Genomic DNA, 25,942 nt, shown 5'->3' on the forward strand with positions numbered 1-25,942 from the left:
AACGTTATATGCTTGTGCAGACCTCCTCCCCCAGTGTCCCACTGAAGCCAATGGGTCTCTATATGGGTGGAAGGGTATGCAGATGCACATCGCATTGTACGACTGGAAACTAAGTTTGCTCAGTTTGTAAATCAAATACTGTTTTTTTCTAACTGCCAATTCTGCCGATTCAATCCAGAACCTGAAATTTAAACTGTCTTCATTCTGCTTAGTACATTCCGTATACTACTAAAGGTAATGCAACAAGAAATTAGCCGACAATTTTTCCAAAAATGCTTGAGGGAGAACAGAATCCAGCTAATTTTACACTGATGTATTGGCTCTGAGGGAACAGCAGTAAAAGTTAAATCCACTGTGTAAATAGGCTGACCAGCAGATAACTATTGGATATAAAGGAGGAGGAGGTATACTTCCGTCTCAGGCTATGGAGCTACTCTGTATTTACATATATTTATTTCAGTTTCAGGAGACAAAAGGTCTGGAAGATGTAAAAGCTGCAAATATTCTGGCCCTACTGCCCAATCCTTCAGTACACAGGAAGGCCCACAAAGCTCAGCTTTGTGCCGGGATACACATTTTTTACATAGCCTTCGCAAATCAAATCCTCTTTTCCATCCCATGGGGCAACTGCGAAAGAGTAGGCAGAATCTTCCCCTGCTCCTACACAAAAACAGATACTTGTTTTTTGTCAACATAAGCAGACTTGACTGAAATACACACAAGGAACAGATATGTTTGGTAAGGCGGTGCCATAATTTCTATAGGGTCTTTTCTGACTATACCGACATTTTAAATTAAATTTGGTTCACGGAACGATTTCTTTATTCACAAATAAATGATTACATACAACTATTTGCCATATGTATTGTCTACATAAACTTTTGTTCTCTTCCAGTTTATCTTTAATAATGTTTAAAATGCATATACCTGCAACCACATTTTGAAGTTAAAAAAAGTCCACATGCTCTTAGAGAAGTAATATTTCTTACCACATTTAGAAGCAGTTCAGTTTAGCAACATGCCATATAAACAGATTACCAAAAATAATCATATGGTTGTTCATCATCAGATACATCTTTTGTGAATTTCAGATTAGTCCCTTGTTTAGCAAACTTAAATCTGAGAATACCCAGCCAAAGCATCTATAATGAACTCAGAAGTGAATAAAAGCTCGAAGATTATATAATTTGTAACAGATGTAATTCTATCAGTACTTTGCAAGGACAAGTAAGGATACAGGAGATCAAAGCACGAAAACAACTCCTACTGTCAATAACTCCGAAAGGTTTGGGGAGTCAGAAGGCTAGGTAACTTCTCATTTGTTTATATAATTAAAAACATATTTGTTGAGTTACATTAAAAAAAACCATAGATCGCACACCTATGGACATTTGTACTGTTTCTCACTATTTAAAACCAAGTCGTCTAACCAAAAACTTTAGTTAGCTGGTTGGTAGTAAAATCCCAAGCTGCTGTGACTTACAAGAGAAATATATTAGGGCTTGTATTTAACTCCACTGCAGGGGAGTTGACAGATGTTCTAATAAGTATCTCTCAATGTCACAAGTTTAATGTGTCTTTTCTTGCCAGCTTGTTCATCCACACAGATCACAATAAGAGAGAAGACACCTGGATAGGTGACTGTCCTTGACAATGGTTTATTTCAAATGATGTGCTTTAAATAACTCCTTGACCCAATGGAGTTCAACAGAAGCAGCAGAAGTACTAACAAAAAGCTAAGCAAAGATCAAAGCTCATGAAATACGTAACAAATTTCTTATTCCCAACCTTCTTTCCTGACTGAGTTTCTGGAGACGTACTACTCACTAAAGACAAAAAAATACAGCTTTTTAGTTGGAAAGGGTCACTCCAACTAGTACCCATCATATCAATTCACAATACAGCAATAATATTTTAACGGGACAACGTCAGATATGTAGCCATGATTCACTAAACCTAAATTAAGTGTCTGAGTGTGCAAATCATTTTTGTGCCTGCAACTGTAATGGCTATCTATACGAATAACACACATGGAAGACTAGTAGAATCAGGCTCCAATTTATTACAGGAGCGCTGCTGAGATAAACATCTTTCAAAAAGCATCTTTGTCCATATTAAAGATTATCACCTTCAATTATTACTGCTTTACTGAAAACTTTAGAAATCTAACTTGCTGTTCTAGCTATTCTGGTTATTTCTAGGGCACTCACCACCACAGCCAACTTTCACTTTTTTTGATGTTTGTATTTTATTCAGTTTCAAAATGAAGGAAGACATTGAACAGTTTCACTTTCCAAATCTCTTGGTTGATGTATGATGCTGTTGTATTTGGGTTTCCAATTCAGCAGGGCAATATTTAAATGCAACTCCACTCCCAATCCCCACTCGGAAAAAAAACAACCCCCAAACTTTTAACTGAAATATGTAATTAAATTAATGAAATGTCATCATGTTAGGATTTATAGTTTAAGCCCAAAATTCAGTGTATTTTTAACTATTCATGGAAATATATATTTAAAAAAAAAACAAAAACATGTCCTTGCTGCATTTTAATCAAAACATGGCTGCATTTTCCTAGTGCATAGGAAGAGAAAACAGAAGAGCATTGAAAAATGTGTTGAATAGAAACAACAGATTAGTCTCCTTTCACTAAGATGAGTGAAATGTAAAGAGAAAAATACAGTAGCACCTCAAAAGTTACAAACACCTCAGGAATGGAGGTGGTTCGTAACCCTGAAACATTCATAACTCTGAACAAAACATTATGGTTGTTCTTTCAAAAGTTTACAACTGAACATTGACTTAATATAGCTTTGAAACTTTACTACACAGAAGAAAAATGCTGCTCTCTCTCTTTTTTTTTAGTAGTTTACATTTAACACAATACTGTACTGTATTTGCTTTTTTGGAGGGAGGTCTCTGCGGCTGCCTGATTGCGTACTTCTGGTTCCAAATGAGGTGTGTGGCTGACTGGTCAGTTTGTAAGTCTGGTGTTCATAACTCTGAGGTTCTATTGTCCATACAAATGATGTGAAGTAACTTAATTATTAGAACTGAAACAAATTTAAAATCTTATCAGGATGTTTTGCTTTACATATTTTTTTAACCTCCCCAATTCTGTTTGCAAAATAGATTGATTTGTTTCAAATTATATCAGAAACTAAGCATACAGATATACAAGGTACCACACGTAGTCCAGAAATGGTTCATCCAATATATGGACACATAACTCAGAGTTAGGCATGCACTGTAGTTCTTACAGAACCTAAACAACCAGATCCAAGGTATACTGACTCAAGGTGTGTCGAACTCACAAAATGGCAAGTATCCAGGAGTCATCCCCATTTACCGAGCAATTTACAAGAAAAAATATTTATTGTTATTCCCACCTGTGCACAGTCAGCTAGCTACTAGCTACAAGTTACCATCGCCAAGAGCAGCCTTAATTTATGACCTAACCTGCTATCACGGTTTTGTGTTGGTAATACTTAACTTTGGGTTCCTTCTTCTTTTTTCAAGCTGTGCTTTGTTTCTGTATTAGCAACAACCCACTCTCACCTGCTCTGTTTTTCATGTCCTTATATCACAGTGTCATTTCTCCATCACAAGATACTGCACACAGATTTAATGAGTCTTGCAATATTTACATTCCATACTTGCTGCACTTCAAATGGGAGCAGATAGTCCTAAGTTTTAAAGTAACTTACCTCTCCTTTCATCATTCGAACTTTTGCCAGCCACCAGCCACAAGGTTCTTGGTCATTTGCTCTTGAGTAAACCTGAAAGGAAAAAATACAAGAGGAGCATATTTAAAATATATACAATTAAAAAACCTAAAGGGTTAAACCAGCAGTGAAGCAGAAATTAATCTTTTTCAACTAACACAGCTAATCACCAAGATAAAAGCCACCAGTAGCATAAGATACTGCAATTTAAAACTATTTTTGTATAAAATTCCAGTTAGCCAGTCATATGTGCGTCTCATCATATAAATTTTCATAACATTGCACTACACAGATTAGGTGTGCAGATTCTGTTAATAATACACAAGGCAGCTTTTTGAGGGTTTAAAACTAGAGCGTAAAAATTTACTCAATAGCATGTGAAGACACAGGATTCTTGCAATTCCACAATAAATTCAAACACTTTTCTATGAGGCTAAAGTGCACAAGAACCAAGAAATTCACAGTTAAGGATGCCATTTTGTCTATAGTTTACCCAGTGACCTGGACTCAGGTCAGCTCATGATAGTGCCACTATACGTACTCCAGTACCTACCTAACATCAGGCAAGTGATGAACTGGGGAACATTCACAACTTTGAATTGTTCCACATGTTTAGTATACATTAATGTAGTACACTAAAGCCATCAGAAAGAAATTTATAAGTAGCCAGGGCAAAACAGACAAAAATATACCCTGCACTGGCCACACTGACTATGCCAAATAGGTTTTTTTCCTTGATACTACAAATGGAAAAATGTGCACATGCTATGGCAATTCTTAAGACTACAAGTCTAAGATCCATCACTCACAACGCTGCTGTCAATACTACCTTCCTTACTGGGTGTTTTAACTTGAAAAAAACCCACCATCTTCCCCTCCACCCCACAAAACTTGTCCTGTACATATATGTAGCACCCTTTAATAGTAGGAATTTCATGAAGAGATACACTACCCTTCTCTGAGTATCATAATCAATAAGGCAAGTCTAGTCCAGTCACCTCAAGAACATTTATGTTCAAAAAATCTTGATGGAAAATATAAGAGTCAGCCAGTAAAAATAGAGAACTAAATCACCACCAACAATAAAGGATCAATCAAGATGAAAAAAGGAAGTTTCATACTGGATGGAGTGGTACACATATTATCCCTAAAACACAAATATACTTTTTCAAGTTTTTTTTCCCCCTCACACTACCATTTACAACCAAGCACTCTCTGGAGAAAAAGATCTGCACCTTCCTGGCCCATCTTTCCCTATCTGATCCTACCCTGAGGTCAGAAGGCTGAACTTGTGACATCATATTCATTCCCATGGCAAAACCAGTGCTATAAACAGATTGTGATTTTACTGCAGAATGAAACAGATGGAAAAGCAGGGTTGTGATAGAGAATGAAAATATTCAAGCCAAAAAAAAAAATAGAAATAAGTGCAGAGAACAGAGTAAACCACTGACCAAACAACATTGGAGTTTAGCACACATTCTCTTTTTCATGTTTAATTCTTAGCAAAAATCCCTCTTAAAAAAACAAAACAAAACCAAACCATAACTGTTCCATTCACATTTAGGAGTGAGGGCTAGCCCTCCTTTGCTCAATGGAATGTAAAATGACACCAGGCCCAAGGGAGGAAAAGACCATGGGAAGAGAGATTGCCAAATATTTCTATTCTGATAAACAAAAAGGAAAGCAGCAGCTTAACAGATCTTTTAATATAATGATGGATACTTGGGCGCTCAGCAGACACACAAAATATCTATCCAGAAAGGGTCACAGCAGAGCAATGAAAAGCAATCTCTCTTCTCTAAGGATCAGAATATTTCCAGCACAGCCTTCTCAATGTTTGTTAGTCATCGGAGAAAGGAACCAGGCTTTCGGCTAGAACTCTGATCTAGCACATTTTGCTGACAATAGGTCATCAGGTTGATCTTGCTTTCCATTCTTGATTTACTGCATATTCCCATAGAATTTTATTAGAATGTGGCTAACCATAACTGCCATAATCAGACATACCACTGTAACTAATAATTCATACTCCAATAGCATCTTTCGTGCAAGGAACTCAATTCTGTACTCTTAACGTTGCTGGGAAGTAGATAAGAATTTCCATTTTAAAGATGGATAAACTGATGCACTAAGCTAATGGAATTGGTGAAGGTAATACAGTGAGTCAGAAGCTGAACTGGATACAGAATTTGCTTTTCCTCAGACCAGTGTGCTAACTACTAGACTACACTGCTTCTCTGCAAAGCTGTATCTTATAATACATGGGCACAGACCTTTCCTACCCCTAATTTTAGCACCCATTAAAAGAAGTGCGTAACTTATTCAGAGATACATTTGCCTTTTCTAATAGTGACATTGTTACACTAATGCTTACTTTACCATTACCAGTTTATAAAACTTAGTTTGCTTCTTCATTGGTATACCGTGCATTTCTGATAAAGATGTTGAGAGATTCTTGCTGTGTAACTTTGCAGAGCAAATTCCAGGTCACACTGTCTAAGCCTGTGAATGTTCTTCGAACAGTGTTCAGTCAGGATGGAATTTTCCATTGCATTGAGTCTAGATCAATTTACTGTAGCAACTCTGCTATGCTATTGTGCTTCCCACATGACATTCTCATAAGCAAGTAGGGAAATGTGGACTAGATTAATTTACTATAAGGCAGGTGTATAACTGGTTGAAACACCATACTCAACAAGTAGTTATCAATAGTATCAGTTATCCCATTAGCTGAAGTGGTACAGATCTTGATATGGACCTAAATGTCCAAACCCCATTTCTGACCCAAACTGGGGGTTCTTATGCACAGGCACTGGCTTCCTCTGAGCCCTGTGAGTGTTCAACACCCAACTCTGCCCCAGGCCCCGCCCCCACCCACCCCCTCCCCCAAGCCTCTCCCACCTCTTCCCACCCCAGGCCTTGCCCCCAATTCTGCCCTGCCTCTTCCCACCCAGTTCCTCCCACTCGCACCCTCCATCCCCGCTCCTCCCCCACACCGTTTCCTGAACACCACGGAACGGCTGATTGCGGTGGGTGTTTTGCTTTATTTTTACTGCTACTACAGCCAACATGGCAAGCAATTTTTAGTTCCATTTATGCACCAGCATAATCTTTTATATTAGCTGTGCAGGAGGAGAGGGAGGGATTTCTCTCTCTTTTGGTGTATCAGGATAAAAACGTGGCACGTGTTTCATTTTTCTATTAATTTAATTTTTGTGTGAATATATTGCTCTGGAAAAGATGGAACAAGCAGAATAAGCAGCAGCAGTTACACTATCCCAGCAACATGCTTACTCCCTGATCTGGAGTTGCCATCACTGGGAATATGAGGGTAGGTGAGTTTTTATGGTTCAGTCAACCACTAGCCTTCAGCTGAGGCTGTTGCTAAGGGCACCAATTAGTTTTAACAGGTATTTTTATTGATGGTCACTCTTACTCATTATTAAATAAACTCTGAATCTTGCCAAATTCATTTCCCATAGGCCACTGCAGCTTTTAGTCATTCTTGTTTTAAAAGGTTTACTTGAACTGGCAAGTCAGAAATGAACGACTCCATATCTTACTATTACGTGCCCTTTTAATCATTCATCTTGGTTTGGTTTAATACACACTGGCAGTGCTCTTTTAAAAAATAAAGATTAAAGAGAAACAGAATGTCACAACTGTCTGAATGTACTGTGCTGAGAACACAGGATATATCATAACTCAAAATGGAATGCCACACTGTTATACATGACCTCTTCAGTTTCCTACCTACTATATACAAAGACAGTTTTATTTATTTGCAGCAAAACTCACTAGGTAAGCCACATAATTAGGGGGTCTGTCAACATCTCAGGTTTTCCTGCAAATTAAAACCCAAATAGTATAAATTTATTATGGTTTAAGAAAATTTAAAACTGTGGTTCCCCAGGTAATTGCAACTTAAATCCAAGTCCTCTCTTGGCACTATACAATCTATTCCAAAATATTAGCAGATACAGTGGAAGTCATATTTTAATTTTTTTATCTATAGTAGAGTTTATTATGCTGTTACCATATGTTTTTACATGTGTACAAAGAAATGTGATTATCCAACTATTCTACAGTCATATTAAAGGTTTGCTCTACAAGAAGTGCATGTTATAGGGCAACTCCTGCCTTCGGTGTGATCCTGTGGCACAACGGATGCACCAGCCTCAGTTTCCCTTTCAGAGTCCCCAGTAACCCCATGAGAGGTTATCTTGCTTAAATAATACTCTTTCTTGGGGCCAGTTATTACCAAAACATAGTTCAAATAATCCCCAATAAAAGTCCCAAACCTAGCCAACTTCTTACACCCAGCATATACACTGCTTAAAACCCCATTCTTCCTCTCTGCTGAGAGTCCTTCCATAGCATACTCCAGTGTCTTCCACCTAGGCACTTCATCGCTCCTCTCCTGTCCTTTTACCAGGACAACCACCCCAGCCCTTCCAGCTAGAGTGCATCCATGCTCATCCCAGTGGGAACCCATCCCCAGCCTCTCTGCTGGGGGTCTTTCAACCCTCTGGCTCCAGCTCTTGGCCCGTGGAGAAGTCAGAGGGTAAGTCCCTCCGCTGCTTCCCTGCCTTCGGCTTGCTCCAGCTCTTGACTTTGGCTCTCCAGATTGAAAGCCCCCGCATGCTGTTCTCCTGCCTTCAGCCCTCTCCAGCCCCGACTCTTTGGCTTGGGGAGGTCAGATACCAAACCCCTCTTGCTGCTCTCCACCCTTCAGCCTTCCCTCAGGAACCATCTACGGCTTTCTGCTCTCACCTACCCTTTCCTCACTTGCTCAGGCAGAGCTCTTAGGCAGCTGACTCACCAGGTCTCTCTCCCTCTTTAGAGCCCAGGTACCCTCTTTTAAGACCCTGATAGGGTCACTGATGAATCACAAGTACATGGGCCTCTTCCTTCTTAAAGGACCAATGCCACTCTGTGCTTGCATGCAATACTGATAAAAAATGCATTTCTTTAAATCTTTGAATTACACAATTCCATGCATACAAAAAAATTAGTCACTTGGACTTTCTGCAGGGAAAGCCTAAGAAATCAAGCACTCGCACATCATGAAACTTCATAAAGTTTGAATGCTCTAGTTCAACCCTTATTGTACATTATTTTATATATAGGCATTAAAATATCTCTGTTACTATAATTTATAACAAAAATGAAAATTTCTTATTCTTAAACACAGCATATAATACCATGCTATATTACTAGGTTACCACTTATCAAAGAACAATACTTTTCATTAACATAGACTCCTCTCCTCCATGTGGAGCTCCAAGATCCATACAGGTACAAGTCTCTGAATACCCACATCTCATTGCAAAATGAAATGGTTACTTACAGCAATTGTGGTTCTTTGAGAGGTCATGCAGACGTGTATTCCACCTACGTGTGTGCACACCCAGGGCACCAGAGCTGGAGAATTTTGCCTAGCAATACCTGGCGCTTGCACCTCAGACTCACAGCCCCTGCCCTGGCTATATGAGGCTGCACAGCTTTGATCCCCGTCAGTTCCTTTGCACTGAATGCCCAGAGACCAGACTCTGCTGTAAAGGGGATGGAGGGTAGGTCGTTGAACACACATCTGCATCACACCCCGAACAACCACAGTTACAGTAACTGTTTCTTCTTCTTCTTCAAGTAGATGCAGCTGTGTAGTCCACTTAAGATGACTCACGAGCAGTACCCACCCCAGGAGATGGGGCTTGCAGACTGCAGTCCTGCCCTACCAAAACTTGCATCCGCTCTGGATGATGTAGTAATAGCATAATAGTTTGTGAATGTATGTATCAATGACCACGTAGCAGCCTTGACAATGTCCCATATCAAGACGTCACTGAGGAAAGCTACTGATGTTGCTTGCACTCTCATAGAATAAGCTCTCACCCACTGAGGAGGTGTAGCTGAAGCTATTTCATATGCAGTCCTGATAAGGGATGTCTTCCAATTAGAGATCATCTGGAAAGAGATAGCTTGCCCCTTCATGTGATTTACATATGACACAAACAGACAAGGCAAAACATGAAACAGTTTACTACTATCCAGGTACAAGGCTAGACATGGCCTGACATCTAATATATGGAGACGCTACTCCTCTGTAGATGAATGTGGTTTTGAAAAGAACACAGGTAAATATACCACCTGGTTCAAATGAAACTGAGAAACCCCCTTCGAAAAAATTTTTGGGTGTGGTTATAAAGTCACTTTGTCCCTTGAGAATGGTGTATAAGGAGACCTCTGCCATCAGAGCCTTCAACTCAGACTCTCCTTGCAGATGTTATTGTTATCAGGAACCCAGTCTCCTGACAAAAGCAGAAAGGGTCAAGATGCATGGGGCTTGAACAGAGGTCCCATCAAACCACTAGCACCATGTTAAGGTCCCACAGAGGAATCAGCTCCCAGACCAGAGAAGGATGAAGACAAAGAAGCCCTTTTAAGAATCTTGTTCCCATGGCATTGGAGAAGACTGATCGTCCCTGAGTGAGAGAGGATGAAATGCTGATATTAACTGCCAGATGCACTCTCAATAAGCTAAGCACAAGGTCCGACGACTGAAGGTGCAGCAAGTACTCCAAGATGTCCTGGATAGAAACCTGCATAGGCTGAATTCCATGGGCCAATGGGCACATCAAAAACTGCTTCTATTTCACCAAATAAGCCATTCTGGTAGAAGGCTTTCTACTGTTGAGTAGGAACTTCTGAATAGCTGCTGAACACTCATTCAACCATGAAACAGCTATACCATGAGAGGAAGGAGCAAGGGAGGCTGAACTGACAGTGTGAGAAGGTCAGAGAACCAGCACTGCCTCAGCTATGCCGGGGCAATGAGAACGAGCTTGGCCCAATCCGCCTTCAGCTTGAGGATGACTTGTGGGATGATTAAGATCAGAAGAAAAGCATACAGGAGAGCCGAATGCCAGCTGAGGTGAAAAGTGTCAGTTAGGGAGCCCGGAATGAGGTCCCCTCAAAAGCAGAACAGACATTTCCTATGGTCTCTCATAGAAAACAGATCAATCATCAAAATGCCCCAAGCTGCGAAGATGACCCGGAGGACACCTAGCCTCAGGGACCACTTGTGACTCAGAAAAACTTTCCTGCTGAGATGGTCTGAAAGATGATTCTGGACCCTGGGCAAGTGGTCGGCTATCAGAGTGATACTCTCCTGAATGCAAAACTGCCACAACCCGATTGTCTCTTGGCAGAGTATCCTTGAGAGTGCTCCCCCTTGCCTGTTCACATAATAAATCACAGTGGTATTGTTGGTAAGTATGTGAATCACTGAGCCCATGATATGGTCCAGAAAAGTGACAGGCATTGTAGATGGCAAGAAGCTCCAGCATTCTGATACGCTGTGAGGCTTCCTTCTCTGACCACAGACACTTAACTTTCAGCAACCCCAGATGTGCTCCCCAGCCCATCAGGGAGGCATAAGTGACAACAGACCTGGTTGTTAAGGATTGAATGAAGGGATGACAAACATTCTCCAGAAACGTCCACCACCAATCATCCCACAAGTCATCCTCAAGGAGTCCAGGACCAGTGGAGGGAGATGGACCAATTTGTACAAGGGGTGAAGAGTTAAGGAAGTAAACTGTCCTGAGCCACATTTGAAGGGGGCAAAAACACAATCTTGCAAACTGGACCACCTGCGTGCAGACAGACACATGGTTCAAGAGCCCCAGGTTCATCTGAACTGTCCTGGAAGCTGAGACCGCAGACTGAGGCAAAGGTGGCGAACTGCCTTAAAACGGTTGGTGGGCAAAAATGCTCTTGAACTCATAGTCTTTTAGGGCCACAATGAACTTGATTTTCTGAGTGTGAAGTAAAGTTCACTTCCCAGTACTTAGGATGAGACCCAGACAGTCAAGCAAAAGAGCCAGGAGAAAGAGGACCTGCTTAAGGAATAGTATCTCGTGAGAGGGGGCCCTGAAAAGGGACTGAAATGAACTGTGTGGCATAGCCCAATCTGACGGTGCTTAGGACCCAGCCGTCAGTGATGATCGAGCCCCAAGCATTATGAAAGTGAGCCAGCCTGTCCCCAAACAGAGGGGACGGGGGGGAAAGGTGCAATGACTAGATCACTGATCTGGAGTCAAAATGGATGCTGGGGGGCACCTGGGGAAAGCATGTCTATTAGCCAACCCCAGACTTGAATGCCTCCTCCTCTGGAAACTATGCTCCTTTCTGGGATAGTCCTGTTATCTCAGGGGAGGGAAAGCTGCCCAAATGTGCACTGCCTATGATACTGCTGTTGACCACCACAGTGGTGGTCTCTGCACTGCCAATGTGTACACCCCCAAGAGCCTAAGATAGTTCTACGGTCCTTGAAGGAGTTAAGAGTTCATACATCTTGTCCAAAAAAAAGCACTCGGCCATCAAAGTGTAAATCCTCTATAGTCCGCTGCACATCAGGACCAATGGCCATATTCTGCATCCAGGACACACTTCTCATGGTCACTATCGAAGCCATCACTCTGGCCCAACTATCTATGACGTCCAGTGCAGGCTGCAATTAAGTCTTAGCCACCCAGCAGCTTTTGGCGATAAATGCCCAGCATACTTCCCTGGACGCTTTGGTCAGCTGGTCTGCAAACTTCAGACATAGCCATCCAGTTCACAAAGTCGTATTTCAACAGCAATGCCTACTGGTTAGCAATCCACATATGCAAGGAAGAGGAGGTGTAAATATTCCTATCCATCAGGTCCATCTGTTTAACATGCTTAACCTTGGAAGTGGACTTAAATCTGCTTTGCCAGGCTCTATCATTCACTGTGTTTACAACCAGGGAATTTGGGGCCAGGTGGGTATAAAAACCTCAAATCCCTGCACTGAGACAAAACAGCGTTTCTCCTAACGCTGTGAAGCCGGCATGCTCCAGATAACCCTAGCAGGCTCTAGGAGCACATCATTAATAGGGTGAGCAACTCTCTGAGAGGAACTGGAGTCAACAGTACAGATATCTGACCTCCCTATGTGGTACTGGAGAGTGGTTAATGGGACCTACTCCATCCCATGCACCAGCATTCACACCGTGGTAGTCTGCGCTCCTTCTGCAGGAGACAGATGAGTCCCCACGCGAACTAGAGAGGCCTCGATCAGTCTTATATAACCTTTTTGTCAGTGCACTCACCAGGGAGCGACTCCTATGTCTCTTCAGAGAGGTGCTAAATCCAGAGCATGGAATGATAACACTCTTGGAAGCCGAGGGCAACCTCCGATCCGATTTAAACCTCGGTGCTGAAGCAGGCCGCATGGCGTGTCCAAATAGGCTGCTTTACACAAAGATCCACCCGAGTCCATTTTGTGAACAATTTGCAAATCAAACACCACTCGTGTGGCTTAGCCTAAGCACAGAAAGCACCACGTGTGAGGATCAATTGCCGGGGATCGTTCCCCCACATAATGGGCAATGTTTAAACTCTGGTGAGGATATCACCAGGGGAATATTTAAATGAAAGTTAACTAACACTAAATCTAATTAACACTATACTAAGAGTACTAATTAATTATATACAACTAGAAAAGTCACTAAGGAATATAGAGATTGTGAGGTTAAGAACCACACAGAGCTCCAACTCCAGCTACTGGCAGTAAGAAGGAACTGGGGTGTGGGGAGGGGGAGGAGAGGGAGTCGTCAAGGCAGCGCTGCCTCATTTAGCCAGGGTAGGGGCTATGAGCAGGAGGCACAAGTGTTGCCTCCTACGGGTACTGATAGGCAAAATACTCTGGCTCCGGTGCACTGGGCGCGCACATACACACACACCCCTCCCTAAGAGGAACACAAGGCTGGATCTACTCAAAGAAGAGAACCTTAGTCAAATACGTTTAATACAAAGACAACTTTAAAAAAAGGAACCCTAACTTGGACAAACAAAATCACGTTTCACAGTACATTTTCTCTCGTAAATATTTTACATATTATTTATTCAAAGAGCAAAATAAAACATTCATTATAAAATTAACTTGAATTTGAAACATTTTCACAACTTTCTAGGATGCACAAAGCTTGTTTACACAGCGAATTACTGTGCAGCAACACAGTGTGTGAATCTACAGCACACAAGCTTGCTGTGCACTAGATCACTGTGTGGAAACTACTACAGCAGAGTGAAAGTCCGGGGGGGGGGGGGGAGAGGGGGGAGAGAGTGTGTGTGTGGTGGGTTTTTTGTCACACCTCACAACACGCAGACTCCATGAACATTTTAAAAAAAAAATCAAACTACAAAACACACAAACAAAAGTCATCAACCAATTTCAAATGTTCTTAACTTTAAATTTACTCAACACGAGCTTCCTTCAAACTTGGTTTTATCCTTGAATCTACCATAAATGAGTTCAGTCATCCAAGTGCAAAATTTCAGATTCAAACTTATGGGGAAACTTTTTTCTTCTCCCATATTTACATAACTCAAGCACAGATGAGCTGGGGTTGTTCAAACTTTCAAAAAACAAAATCACCCCTTGGCTGAGATAAAACATGGAAAAATTCGGCTCCAAAATAATTTATTTGAGGTCATAACCAACTGAAAAAGCAGAATTAGAATGGAAGCTGGAATTCAATTTTTAACTATGCGAGCTAACCAAGCACAATATAGTCACATAAAGCACTAATATACAGTTTCAGATTTTCAAAACACACACACTAACTTCAATACTACCTAAGTGAACCAGTAAACAGTATGCACATTTTACAGGTGAGGAAACAGAGGGTTAAGGACCTGATCCTATACCACTGAATTCAATTGGAATTTTGTTATCGACCTGAATAGGCACAGGTTCAAACCTAAGGGTAAGTCAGAGATACAGTAAGGATCAGAAATCAAGTTCTTAACACAGCTGGTTCTTTTTGACCAAAAATGGCTTTTTAATTAAATGGAAATTTTCAGTAGAAAATTTCTGTTTTATTGAATTTTTATGGGGATGGTGGGGTCATCATTTTTGATTGTCAGCAGTTTTTGAGAAAATGTGAAAAGCTCCATTAAAATTTTTAATGAAAAAGGTTTATTTCCTATGATTTTTTTAAACTGAAAATAATTTTTCAACCAATTTCTTCTATCTTGTAACTTCTAGTTCGTAATAACCGTATTCCATCTATTCAACCATTCTAGCTTTCAAAAAGTACAACCATTACTAGTGACAGACACTACGTATATTAGATGTTCCCTTTTAAAGCTTAACTCTACTTTTTCTTGTGACTATAATCAGTATTAACATTATCCTGTCTGAACGGTCACTTCCACAGGAGGGCAAGCTAGGAAGGAAACATGACAGTCAACTCACCTCCACTTCATCTCCTTCTCCTATTTCTTTCTTGATATCAGGTGGAGGTGGTAATCTGACTTCGTTAAAAGGAACCTGGCGCTCTGGTTGCCAACTGAAAGTTGAATAGATATTTCATTGATTATTTCAAGAACTAATTCTGGTCTGGCAAGCCTTAAAAATATTCATTGACACAATTCATTCTTAAAATATGTTCACTGTTTAAAATTCAGTTCTGTATTTCTTATTAATTGGCAGTGCCTACAAGCCCTCACCATGAACCAGGATTCCATTGTGGTAGGCAGTGTATAAACACAGAACAAAAGATTATAAACTCTTTGGAGCAGGAACAATCCATGGAAGTTTAATTTCTAAGAATTTTAGAAATAAAATTACTATCTGAATTGACAATCTACTTGGAAAAGAATAGTTCTGTATGAAACTTTTATATGTAACTATAGTAAATACAACACAGGAGGAATTAGAGAAAAATATTTCTTCATTTTTTTTTGTTTACTTTTGTGCATTTTATATCACTTTGCATATAATCACTCTTCCCACATGTAGTCAAGTCAGTTTTTCCCTTGCTGAAAAACTTCATACAAACATCAGAGGAGCAGAAAAAGCCTTATGATTTTTTAAAATTCAGGATATTATATTTAAAAGGCTGTTACATCAAAAGCTGATGCTGCTCAAACAGTTCCAGGAACCGGTCCTTTCCAGGTAAAACGCCTGATGTCCAATGTGTGTAAGATGGTCTCTGCTGGAGTCTCATGAGGCTTGGGATAGAACACAAGAAGATGGATTGGCTGGTTCATATGAAAGGATGATGTTACCTTCAGTAGAAATTTTGGGTGCGGGCACAGCATGACCTTATCTTTGAAGAATACTGTGTAGGGAGGATCGGCCATGAGCGCCCCGCTCTCATTCACCTGTATGGCGGAAGTAATGGTGACCAGAAAGGCCACTTTCATGGATAAATGCAGCAGGGAACAGGTGGCTAAGGGTTCAAATGGCAGTCTGGTGAAGCATTTTAACACCAGATTGGGGTCCCAGGCCAGGGTAGGTTGGCGAACTTCTGAGTAAACGTTCTGGAGTCCTGTGAGGAAGCATTTAGTAATTGGGAGCGTGAAGATCAAATTCCCATCAATCTCATGATGGAATGCTGTAATGGCCGCAAGATGGACTTTGATTAAGCATTTCAGCTCCAGTAGGTATTCCAACATGAATGGTAGGACTGCTGTGGAGGCTGTTGAGTATTTTTCTTGATACCAGGAGGAGAATAGCTTCCATTTTTGAAGGTAAGTGTTGTGTGTGGCCACTTTCCTGCTGTTTAGTAACACCTGTTTAACTTCTTCCAAGCAGGCTAGTTCGCCATGATGGAACCATGTAGGAGCCACGCTTGTAGGTGGAGTTTCTCCGGATTCGGGTGAAGAGTGTGACCGTTGTTCTGAGACAGCATGTCCAGACAACCATGGAGAGCTTGAGAGGTGCATATCGCCATGCACATCAGGTAAGGTTGTACCATGCTTGTCTGGGCCATATTGGGACTATGAGGAAAACCTTGGCCTTGTCTGTTCATATCTTGCGTATCACGCGCGATATCGGTGGGAAAGCATACATGAGGTGTGCATATCATGTGATGAGAAAGGCATCCCCCCTTGACCAGTGTCCCATCCCCACTCTCAAGCAGAACATTGAGCATTTGCTCTTCATTGGGGATGTGAAGAAGTCAATGAGGGGAGTGCCCCACTGGTGGAAAATGGAGAGCAAAACTCTCCTATTCATTTCCCATTCATGGTCTTGAGAAAAGTACCTGCTTAGCGTGTCTGCCGTTGCATTCTGACAGCTGGGAAGGTAGGAGGCTGAAATGTTTATTTTGTGGTGTATGTACCAGTTCCACAGTTTCATGACTTCGGTGCACAGCAAGTGAGGTTGAGCGCCCCTTGTCAATTGACCTGCGGCAAACCACGCAGGCAAAGTTGTCAGTCATGATGCAAATGGATTCATTCTTTATGTGCAGTAGGCACTGTGCAGTATACAGGCACTGTGGACTAGGCGCAATTCTAGTAGATTGATGTGTAACAGTCTCCACAGGAGACCATTTGCCTTGAACTGTGCGCAGGTGCATATGAGCGAGGCGTCATGATTACTACTGAAGGGGGCTCCTGTTGGAACGGGATGCCCATGTATACATTTTCTGGTCTTGTCCACCAGTGTAGATAGTCCAGGACACTGGGTGGTATTGTAAGTCGTTTGTGCAGGCTGTGCTTGCTGAGTATGTATACCGAGCTCAGCCAGCCCTGAATGCAGCGCATATGTAATCTTGCATGTCGTACCACAAATGTTGTGACTGCCATGTGTCCTAGCAGTTGCAGGACAGTACGAGCCAGTATTTGGGGACTGAATCTCACCTCTGAGATAAGGTTTGTCAGACTTGTGAATCTGTTCAGGGGCAGGGATGCTTTGGCTTCTATGGTATCAAGATGTGCCCCAATGAAGTCCAGTTGTTGGACAGAGACTAGAATGGATTTTCGTTCGTTCATCTGTAGTCCAAGATCCCTGAATAGTGTGATCATCGTCTGGACTGAGTCCAGTGCTTCTTGTTGAGTTGGGCCTTCGAGAAGGCAATCTTCCAGATACGAGAAAATCGTTATTCCCTGTTTGCGCAGATGTGCCACTAATACACCTAGGGTTTTGGAGAAAACTCTTGGTGTGGTGGATAGGCCGAAAGTTAGTACTCTGTTCTGGAAGTGTGTGTCCTACTGTGAAACGCAGGAATTTCCTGTGAGCGGGATGTATAACAACATGAAAATAAACGTCTTGGAGGTCAAGGGCTGAAAACCAGTCCCCCTTTTGCAGCGCTGGAAGTATCATGCCCAGTGTCACCATTTTGAACTTTTGAGTGTGTACAAATTTGTTGAGTTTCTGGAGATTCGAGATAGGTCTCCATTCCCCATTCTTCTTCTGGCTCAAGAAGTAGAACCCTTCCCCGTGTATTGCAAAGATACTCATTCCATGGCACCTAGTTGTAGAAGATGATCGACTTCTTGTCATAACAAATGCTAATGAGAAGGGTCCCTGCAGAGGGATAGAGGTAGGGTAGGTGGTCGGGAGGTAAAGGGGAGGGTACATCCCTATTGTACAATCTCTAACAATAATTGGTCCATTATTATTGGCACCCAGATGCGGTAGAATGGGCAAAGACCATGCCCAAAGGATGAGGACGGATCGGGTGAAAGCGCTGCCTGGTGAGGGAGGTCATCCAGACCCTCAACAAAAACTTCAAAATTGTGGCTTGGGCAGAGCCGATTGACAAGTCAATGGTTGAGCTTGAGGTGCTCTCTCTCTGTGCGCTGTGACCGTTGGCGATGTCTTTGGTTCTCGTACTGTCACTGTTATTGCTTTCAGTTGGAAGAGAAATCCCTGTTCCTTTGCAGATGGAGTGTAGTTCCCCAAAGTGTGAAGGGTGGCTTGAGAAACCTTCATTGCGTGGAGCACTTCAGCTTTCTTCTTCTAAAAGAGCTTCTCTCGGTCGAAAGGTAGATCCTTGAACTTGGTTTGGAGCTCTCTAGGTATGCCACAGGATTGTAACCAGGATGCCTGTCACATAACCACGGCCATAGCCGTGGTTCTGGTTGCCATGTCCACAACGTGCAAAGACGCTTGGAGAGCTGCTTTAGCTGTGAGCTGACTTGTTTACAATGACCTGGAATTGTGATTGTTTCTCCTCGGGGAGCTCTGCTGTGAACGAGCTGAGTTTCCCATAATTATCATATTTAGCCAGCGAGGCTGAATAGTTTGCGACTCGGAATTGTAATGTTGCCGAGGAGTAAATTTTTCATCCAAAGAGGTCGAGCCTCTTGTGTTCTTTATCTTGTGGGGTTGATCTAAACTGTTGTTGTTCACTGATTAGTGGCATCAACCACCAAGGAGTTAGAGGGCGGGTGCAAGAAGAGGAAGTCCACCCCTTTGGCGGGGACATAATACTTTCTATCCGCCCTTTTGCTCATCAGCAGAATTGAGCCCGGTCTCTGACTGACTGTCTTTGCTCGTTCTAAGATCACATCATTGATGGGCAGAGCGATTCTGGAAGTAGATGCAAGTTGTAAAATTTGTACCAGCTTGTGTTGGTTTGTCTGCACTTCCTCCAACGGGATGTCCTGGCTTTGAGCAACCCGCTTAAACAGTTCCTGGAACTGTTTGAAGTCATCCACTGAGGAAGGTGGTGGTGGCACGATTGCCTCATCTGGGGAGCAGAAAGAACTGTGAGCAGGAGATGTCGCTTCCTGATCAGTGGCTGTTTCTGTGTTGTCCCCAACATTCTGAGCCTCCGTTGGTTGCAGGGTGGGAGACGTGAGATTAGACCTCAGCTCACCTCTCTGAGCCGTGGGTGGCCTGGATTGGAGGTCCTGGAAAGTTGCCCAGGGTTCCCAATGTGCCCATTGCTTTGGGAAGGCCATGGGTCGATACATCCATGGTGGCCCGTAAAAAAGCTGGTTATGAGGGTATTTAGGACCCATTTGGCTTCAGGCTGATCGTGGGTCTTTTGGTGATGAGTGGTGCGGCAAGAAAGTGCATGGTTCCTGCACGTTATCGTCATTACTGGATGAGTGTACCATGCCATGAGAAGTATGGGGATCTCTTCCATTACTTACAGGAGAGCCCTCAGTACTGAGCAGTGGGGACTGCAGTGCCGATGATATAGCCAAGTCTCTTTGTTGCAGTAAATTCTGTGGCAGTTCTGATGTTGGTGCCATCAGTGCCAATTGGGGCGCTCTCGTCAGTGCCCTCAGATGTAGTGTTGATTTAGCTGGTGCGGTCAGTGCCAACTTGGTTTTTTCAGCCAGTGTTGACTGCAATGTCAGAGCCAGGAGTGGAGGCATGGTGCCTGAGGAGACACTTGGCACCACGTCCATTACGGGTGAATTTGGTGCGATGGAGGAGGCATGTTGCTGTCTGTCCCTCAACCCAGTCTCCTTCGCTGGGGACTCGGCGGTGCTGGAGGTCACCCAAGCATGTGTTGGCATTGGGGCTACCGACTTAGCAGGAGACCACAGAGAGCAACGCAGAAAAATAGGCGGAGATGTCTGTGCCCTCTTCCTTCGTCTTTTAGAGAAAGGCACGTCTCCTGTCCCTGCAGGGAGGATGCCCAGAGAGGAGGTCCGTTGGTCTGGCTCTGGTTGGAGAGATTTCTCCATCAGTATCATTTTTAAGGGGACATCTCGGTCACGCCGAGCTCTCGCTTTCAGATTACCGCAGCAGCCGAATTTTTGCAGGACATGCATCTCCCCAAGACACTGGACACACAAAGAGTATCCATCTGAAATGGGCACTGGTACGCGGCAAGGACCGCATCACTTAAAGCCTGGGGAGCCAGGCATCTCTGATGGTTAACCGACCCCCGTGCGGGGAGGTAAGTTGGGAAAGTAAACTTTTTTTTTCTCTTAAATCTATCACTAAGACTAACTAACACTAACTATAACTTACAAAAGACTAAATAACCATATAAACTGCTATCTTCTAACGAACACTGCCCCCGAGCTCCGTCTTCAGCCGAGGACGGTTGAGAAGGAACTGGAGCGCTCGGGTCGTGCGCGCACTAGATGCGGCACCAATGGCATCGCAAGACACCTCCTGCGCACACGACACCAAGACACCACGACACGCGCAACCACTGCTACCATAAATCGCCGATTGATGGTTCCAGGACGCATCGACACCTGAAGTGGAGCACCCACAAGGACAGCGCTCGAAGAAAGGAGGATACCTTGTAACATGTCAGGAATTCATACTCTGCAAATGACACTCTGCAATTCACTATATGTAACTGAAGGAAGAAAAGAGAAAACGCTTTCCTCTCCAAGAAATCAAGCCTTTTGAAATCCTTATCCTTGAGAGTCGCTCTCACTGGGCTCAGTTACCAAGCTTTCTCTCAGGCTGCAGAGACTACTAGTATCCCTGGTATTCGAAGACTACAGAATTGTTAGAAGCCTCTTTATGGCACCTTGTATTGTTTTCGCTTCTCCATTTTCTGTAAGGGAAATGGTAGCAGTGGCCTACCATAGAACTGTAGCTGGCTCTAGGAGGCCCTCATTTATGGGCAATGCTATCCTGCCAAGAGAAAGGAGTACAAAATATTGAATATCTAACAGGCCTCTTCTCTGATTACTGATGCCTCAGTTTCTTATATATTAGCTGAGAGTAATTCCTGAAAGGCCTGAAGGTCATCAGGTGCTGTAATTGGCACGGAGACCTTCTCATCGGGGACATAGATGACTGGTCTTTGGGAGAGGCTGCAGAACATTGGTTCAGTTGTTCCAGACCTATTTTTTCCTCTTGTTCTTCATCTCCATCCAGGATGGCAGCAGGTATGGCTTGTATAAATGGTCTTGAAGTCAGTGTTGCAGAAAAACAAAGTCTGTGTTTATGTGAGACATCTGGTCCAAAGATTCTAGACAGAAGCCCTAGTATGCCCAACACAACCAAGGTAGTACATAGTTGATTAGGCTTACAATGGGCAAGTCAGCACTCTGAAATTAGTGTCTCTGGCTTGGAGGGATGAACCATCTTCAGATCCAGGGGAGAGAGGAGGTGAAGGTTTCCATCTGGAAGGTGCAGAAATGGTATGCTTGGAAGAGGAAGAAAACATCTCCTCAATTGGTGCTGATCTTTAGGAAGATGTTAGAACTAGGAATGCTGTTGATGCAGAGGTAGATTTTGGAAGCAGAGGCTCTTGCCAATCCCTTACTGGTACCAATCTTGGATGTCATTTCCCTGGTGAAAGGAGCACTGATAGACTGGGTGGGTCTTTGTGGACAGTCCTGTCCTGGAGCTCCGACTTTGATCTTCAGGATCTGAGGTGCTCTTCAATGATAGCTCTAGAAGATTTCAGACAGATACCTCTAGATTTTCTTATCCTTTTGGAAAACAATCACCAGACTGAGCAACAACCAAGTACAAGGCAGGACAGACAGCAGCTGTGGCCATCTGTGAGGGGAATCAGACAGTCATAAGATGGGCAGAGCTTAAAGCCTGATGGCTTTGAATCCGTCATTACAGGCAGCAGTGGAAAGAGGCACCAAACAGAATTCATAAAGAAACAGATTTTTGGAAATAAAACAAGAAGGAAGAGGAGAAAATTTTAGTACGGAATCAATTCTGACTGACCTAAGCTAAACTAAGGAAATTCTACAAGAAAGTGAGAGACATAAGAACATAAGAATGGCCACAGTGGGTCAGACAAATGGTTCATCTAGCCTAGTATCCTGTCTTCTGACATGATCAATATCAGATGTTTCCGAGGGAATGAAAAGAACAGGGTAATTATCAAGTGATCCATCCTTTTGTCCAGTCCCAGTATCTGGCAGTCAGAGGCTTATGGACACCCAGAGCACGGGGCTGCATTCCTGACCATCGTAGCGAATACCCATTGATGCACCTATCCCCCCTGAACTTATCTATTTCTTTTTTGAACACTGTTGTACATTTAGCCTTCACAACATCCCCGGGCAACAAGGTCCACAGATTGACTGTGTATTGTTTGAAGAACTACTTCCTTATGTTGGTTTTAAATCTGTTGTCCATCAATGAAACTATTAGTGACCCCTGGTCCTTGTGTAATGCAAAGAGGATAACAACATTTCCTTATTCACTTTCTCCACACTAGTCATGATTTTATAAACTTCTATCATACCTTCCCCCACCTCATCATCTCTTTTCCAAGCTGAACAGTCCCTGTATTTTTAATATCTCATCATATTGAAGCTGTTACATACCCCTAATCATTTTTGTTGCCCTTCTCTGTACCTTTTCCAAATCTAATAAATCTTTTTTGAGATGAGGCAACCAGAACTGCACACAACATTCAAGGTATGGGCATACTATGGCTTTATATAATGGCATTATGATATTTTCTGTCTTATTATCTAATCCTTTCCTAATGGTGCCTAACATTCTGTTAGCTTTTTTGACTGATGCTACATACTGAGCAGATGTTTTCAGGAAACTATCCACAATGACTCCAATATCTCCTTCTTGACTGGTAACAGCGAATTCACACCCCATCATTTTGAATGTGTACTTGGGATTATGTTTTCCAATGTGCATTACTTTGCATTGATCAACATAATTTCATATTCTATTTTGTTGCCCACCCAATTTTGTGAGATCCCGTTGTAATTCTTTGCAGCCTCCTTTGGATTTTAACTATCTTCAGTAATTTTGTACCATCTGCAAATTTTGCCATCTCACTATTTAACACTTTTTCCAGACTATTTTAAATAAGTTGAACAGCACCGGTCCCAGTACAGATCCCTGGGGACCCTGCTATTCACCTCTCTTCACTGGGAAAACGGACTGTGTATTCCTACCCTTTGTTAGAAGTATTTTAACCAGCTGCTGATCCATGAGATGACCTTTCCTCTTATCCCATCACTGGCTCTGTCCTACTTTCACAGATGGTAAGACGAAATTGAGGGATGGTTGTGCCCTTAGGTGGCATGAGGAAGGAACAAGGCTATGCAAGGCACAGGCATGGTCCCAACAGACACTGCTGTAAAAAGATTCCAATCCTGCGTGCAAGAGGCACAGATGCACCTGAAGTAGGGATCCACACAGGCAAATACTCGAAGCAGTAATATATAAAATCCTTTCAAAATTTACAATATGAACGTACAATATGGTACTAATACAATTCAAAAATCTCCAATCTGTACACGGAAACTGTAGCTGAACCAGCTGAAAGATGAACACATGGGTTCTGGGTGACAAAAATACTGCTAAAATGTCAGGGAGTAGCTAAGTCATATAGGGAAAATGAAGCCTTCCTAAAGATAACCCCGGTAAGAGTCCCAAGAAAGTAAAAGTTAATTATCAGAATGAACTTGGTATACTAAATCTTCTAGTGTTGGGAAGGCAGTTAAACTAAGGGGAAAATCTGAGACTTCGCTAGTAACTGTGGAAGGAGCCTTAAATATCAGGAAATTCTAGAAATTGATCTTTCCAGTATAAACCAATTACCCACAATCTCAATGGTGAAGGGAAGAATAAAATCAATACAATTTTTTAAACCATGGGGTTGTTTTCCTATAGAATACTTACTTGTTTTCAAATACAACTGTGAGTGAATCCTCATGGACATCTTTGATAAATCCCTGCAATAAGAAGAAAGCAGTAGATGTGATATCTTTATTTTAGTTTGGCTTTTGACACAGTTCTACACAACATTCTCATAAGCAAACTAGAGAAATGTGTTCCTGATGAAACTACTATAAGGTGGGTGCATAACTGGTTGAACCACCGCATTCAAAGAATAGTTAATGGTTCACTGTCAAACTGGAAGGGCATATTTAGTGGGATCCCAAAGGAGTCTGTCCTGGGTCTGGTACAATTCAATATTTTCATTAATGACTTAAATAATGGATTGGAGAGTATGCTTATAAAATTTGCAGACGACACCAAGCACTTTGGAAGGGAGGATCAGAATTCAAAGAACACCAACAAACTGGAGAATTGGTCTGAATTCAACAAGATGAAATTCAACAAAGACAAGTGAAAAGTACTTCACTTAGGAAGGAAAAATCAAATGCACAACTATAAAATGGGAGAAAACTGTGTAGGTGGTAGTACCGCTGAAAAGGTTCTGGGAGTTACAGTGGATCACAAACTGAATATGAGTCAACAATATGATGTAGCTGCAAAAAAAGATTAATATCATTCTGCGGTGTATTAACAGGAGTATTGTATGTAAGACATAGGCTCTAGTTGTCCTGCTGTATTCAGCACTGGGGAGGCCTCAGCTGGAGGACTGTGTCCAGTTCTGGGCACCACACTTCAGGAAAGATGTGAACAAATTCAAAAGAGTCCAGAGGAGAGCAACAATCTGACCTACAAGGACAGGTTTAAAAAAACAAAATTATATATATATTTAGTCTCGAGAAAAGAAGACTATGGGGGAACCTGACAACAATCTTCAAATATGTTAAGGGCTGTTACAAAAAGGATGGTGATCAATCCTTTCCCACATCCACTGAAGGTAGGACAAGAAGTAAAGGGCTTAATCTGCAGTAACATAGATTCAGGTTAGATACTAGGAAAAACTAACTATAAGTATAGTTAAGCTCTGGAATAGGCTTCCAAGAGAGTTTGTGGAATCCCCATTATTGGAGGTTTTTAAGAAGTGGATGGACAAACACGTGTCAGGGATGGTCTAGGTTAACTTAGTCCTGCCATAGTACAGGGGGCTGGACTTCATGATCTCTCAGTGTCCCTTCCAGTCCTATATTTCTATGATTCTAAGTGTTTTAAAAGAGGTTGCTGGATCGTTAATGTAGATTTTCAATAAGTCTTGGTACACAGGGGACGTTCCAGAAGACACGAAGAAAGCTAAAGTTGTGCCAATGTTTAAAATTGGTAAACGGTATGCAGGAGTCAGGGCAGAGGGCTGGGGGCATGTGAAGGGGGTGTAAGAGTCAGGGCATGGGGTGTGGGGGGGGCTGGGTATGTGTGGGGGGTGCTGGAGTCAGGGCTGGAGTCATGTGGGGGTGCAGGGGTCAGGGCAGAGGGCTGGGAGTGTGGGGGGGGGTGCGGGGGTCACGGCAGGGGGCTGAGAGGTGTGGGGGTCAAGGCTGAGGGTGTGGGCTAGGGTGTGGGGGTGTGGGCGAGAGGGTGTGGGGGGGATGCAGGGGACAGGGCAGAGGGCTGGGGGGGGTGTGCTAGGGTCATGGGGGTGCTTCCAGCCCCCTGCCCAGAGCGGCTCATGGCACGGAGCTGGAGGGGATATGCCCTGATTCCACCCCCTTTCCCCAAGGCCCCGTCCCCACGGCTTCTCCACCTCCTCCCCAGAGCAGCAAGTGCGCTGCAGCTCCGCTTCTCCCCCTCCTGCACAAGGGCCATCAGCTGATCGGCAGCAGGGATGGAGAAGAGGAGAGGCAGGAACCCAGCA

At 42.8% G+C, this 25,942-nt stretch overlaps 1 protein-coding gene across 2 annotated transcripts in view; it reads right to left on the reverse strand.

Annotated features, from left to right (window-relative positions):
• FXR1 (FMR1 autosomal homolog 1) overlaps positions 1–25,942 on the reverse strand; it is a 61,267-nt gene that overhangs the window by 24,901 nt on the left and 10,424 nt on the right. For both annotated transcript variants that reach the window (XM_037909122.2, XM_037909121.2), the window contains exons 2-4: positions 24,100–24,152; positions 15,019–15,112; positions 3,708–3,779 (exon numbers count right to left, since the gene is read on the reverse strand). In XM_037909122.2, the coding sequence (XP_037765050.1) occupies positions 3,708–3,779; positions 15,019–15,112; positions 24,100–24,152 (219 nt within the window). The remainder of the gene's footprint in view (positions 1–3,707; positions 3,780–15,018; positions 15,113–24,099; positions 24,153–25,942) is intronic.

Source organism: Chelonia mydas, chromosome 9 (genome assembly GCF_015237465.2).
Source record: "Chelonia mydas isolate rCheMyd1 chromosome 9, rCheMyd1.pri.v2, whole genome shotgun sequence".
Classification (NCBI taxonomy): domain Eukaryota; kingdom Metazoa; phylum Chordata; order Testudines; family Cheloniidae; genus Chelonia; species Chelonia mydas.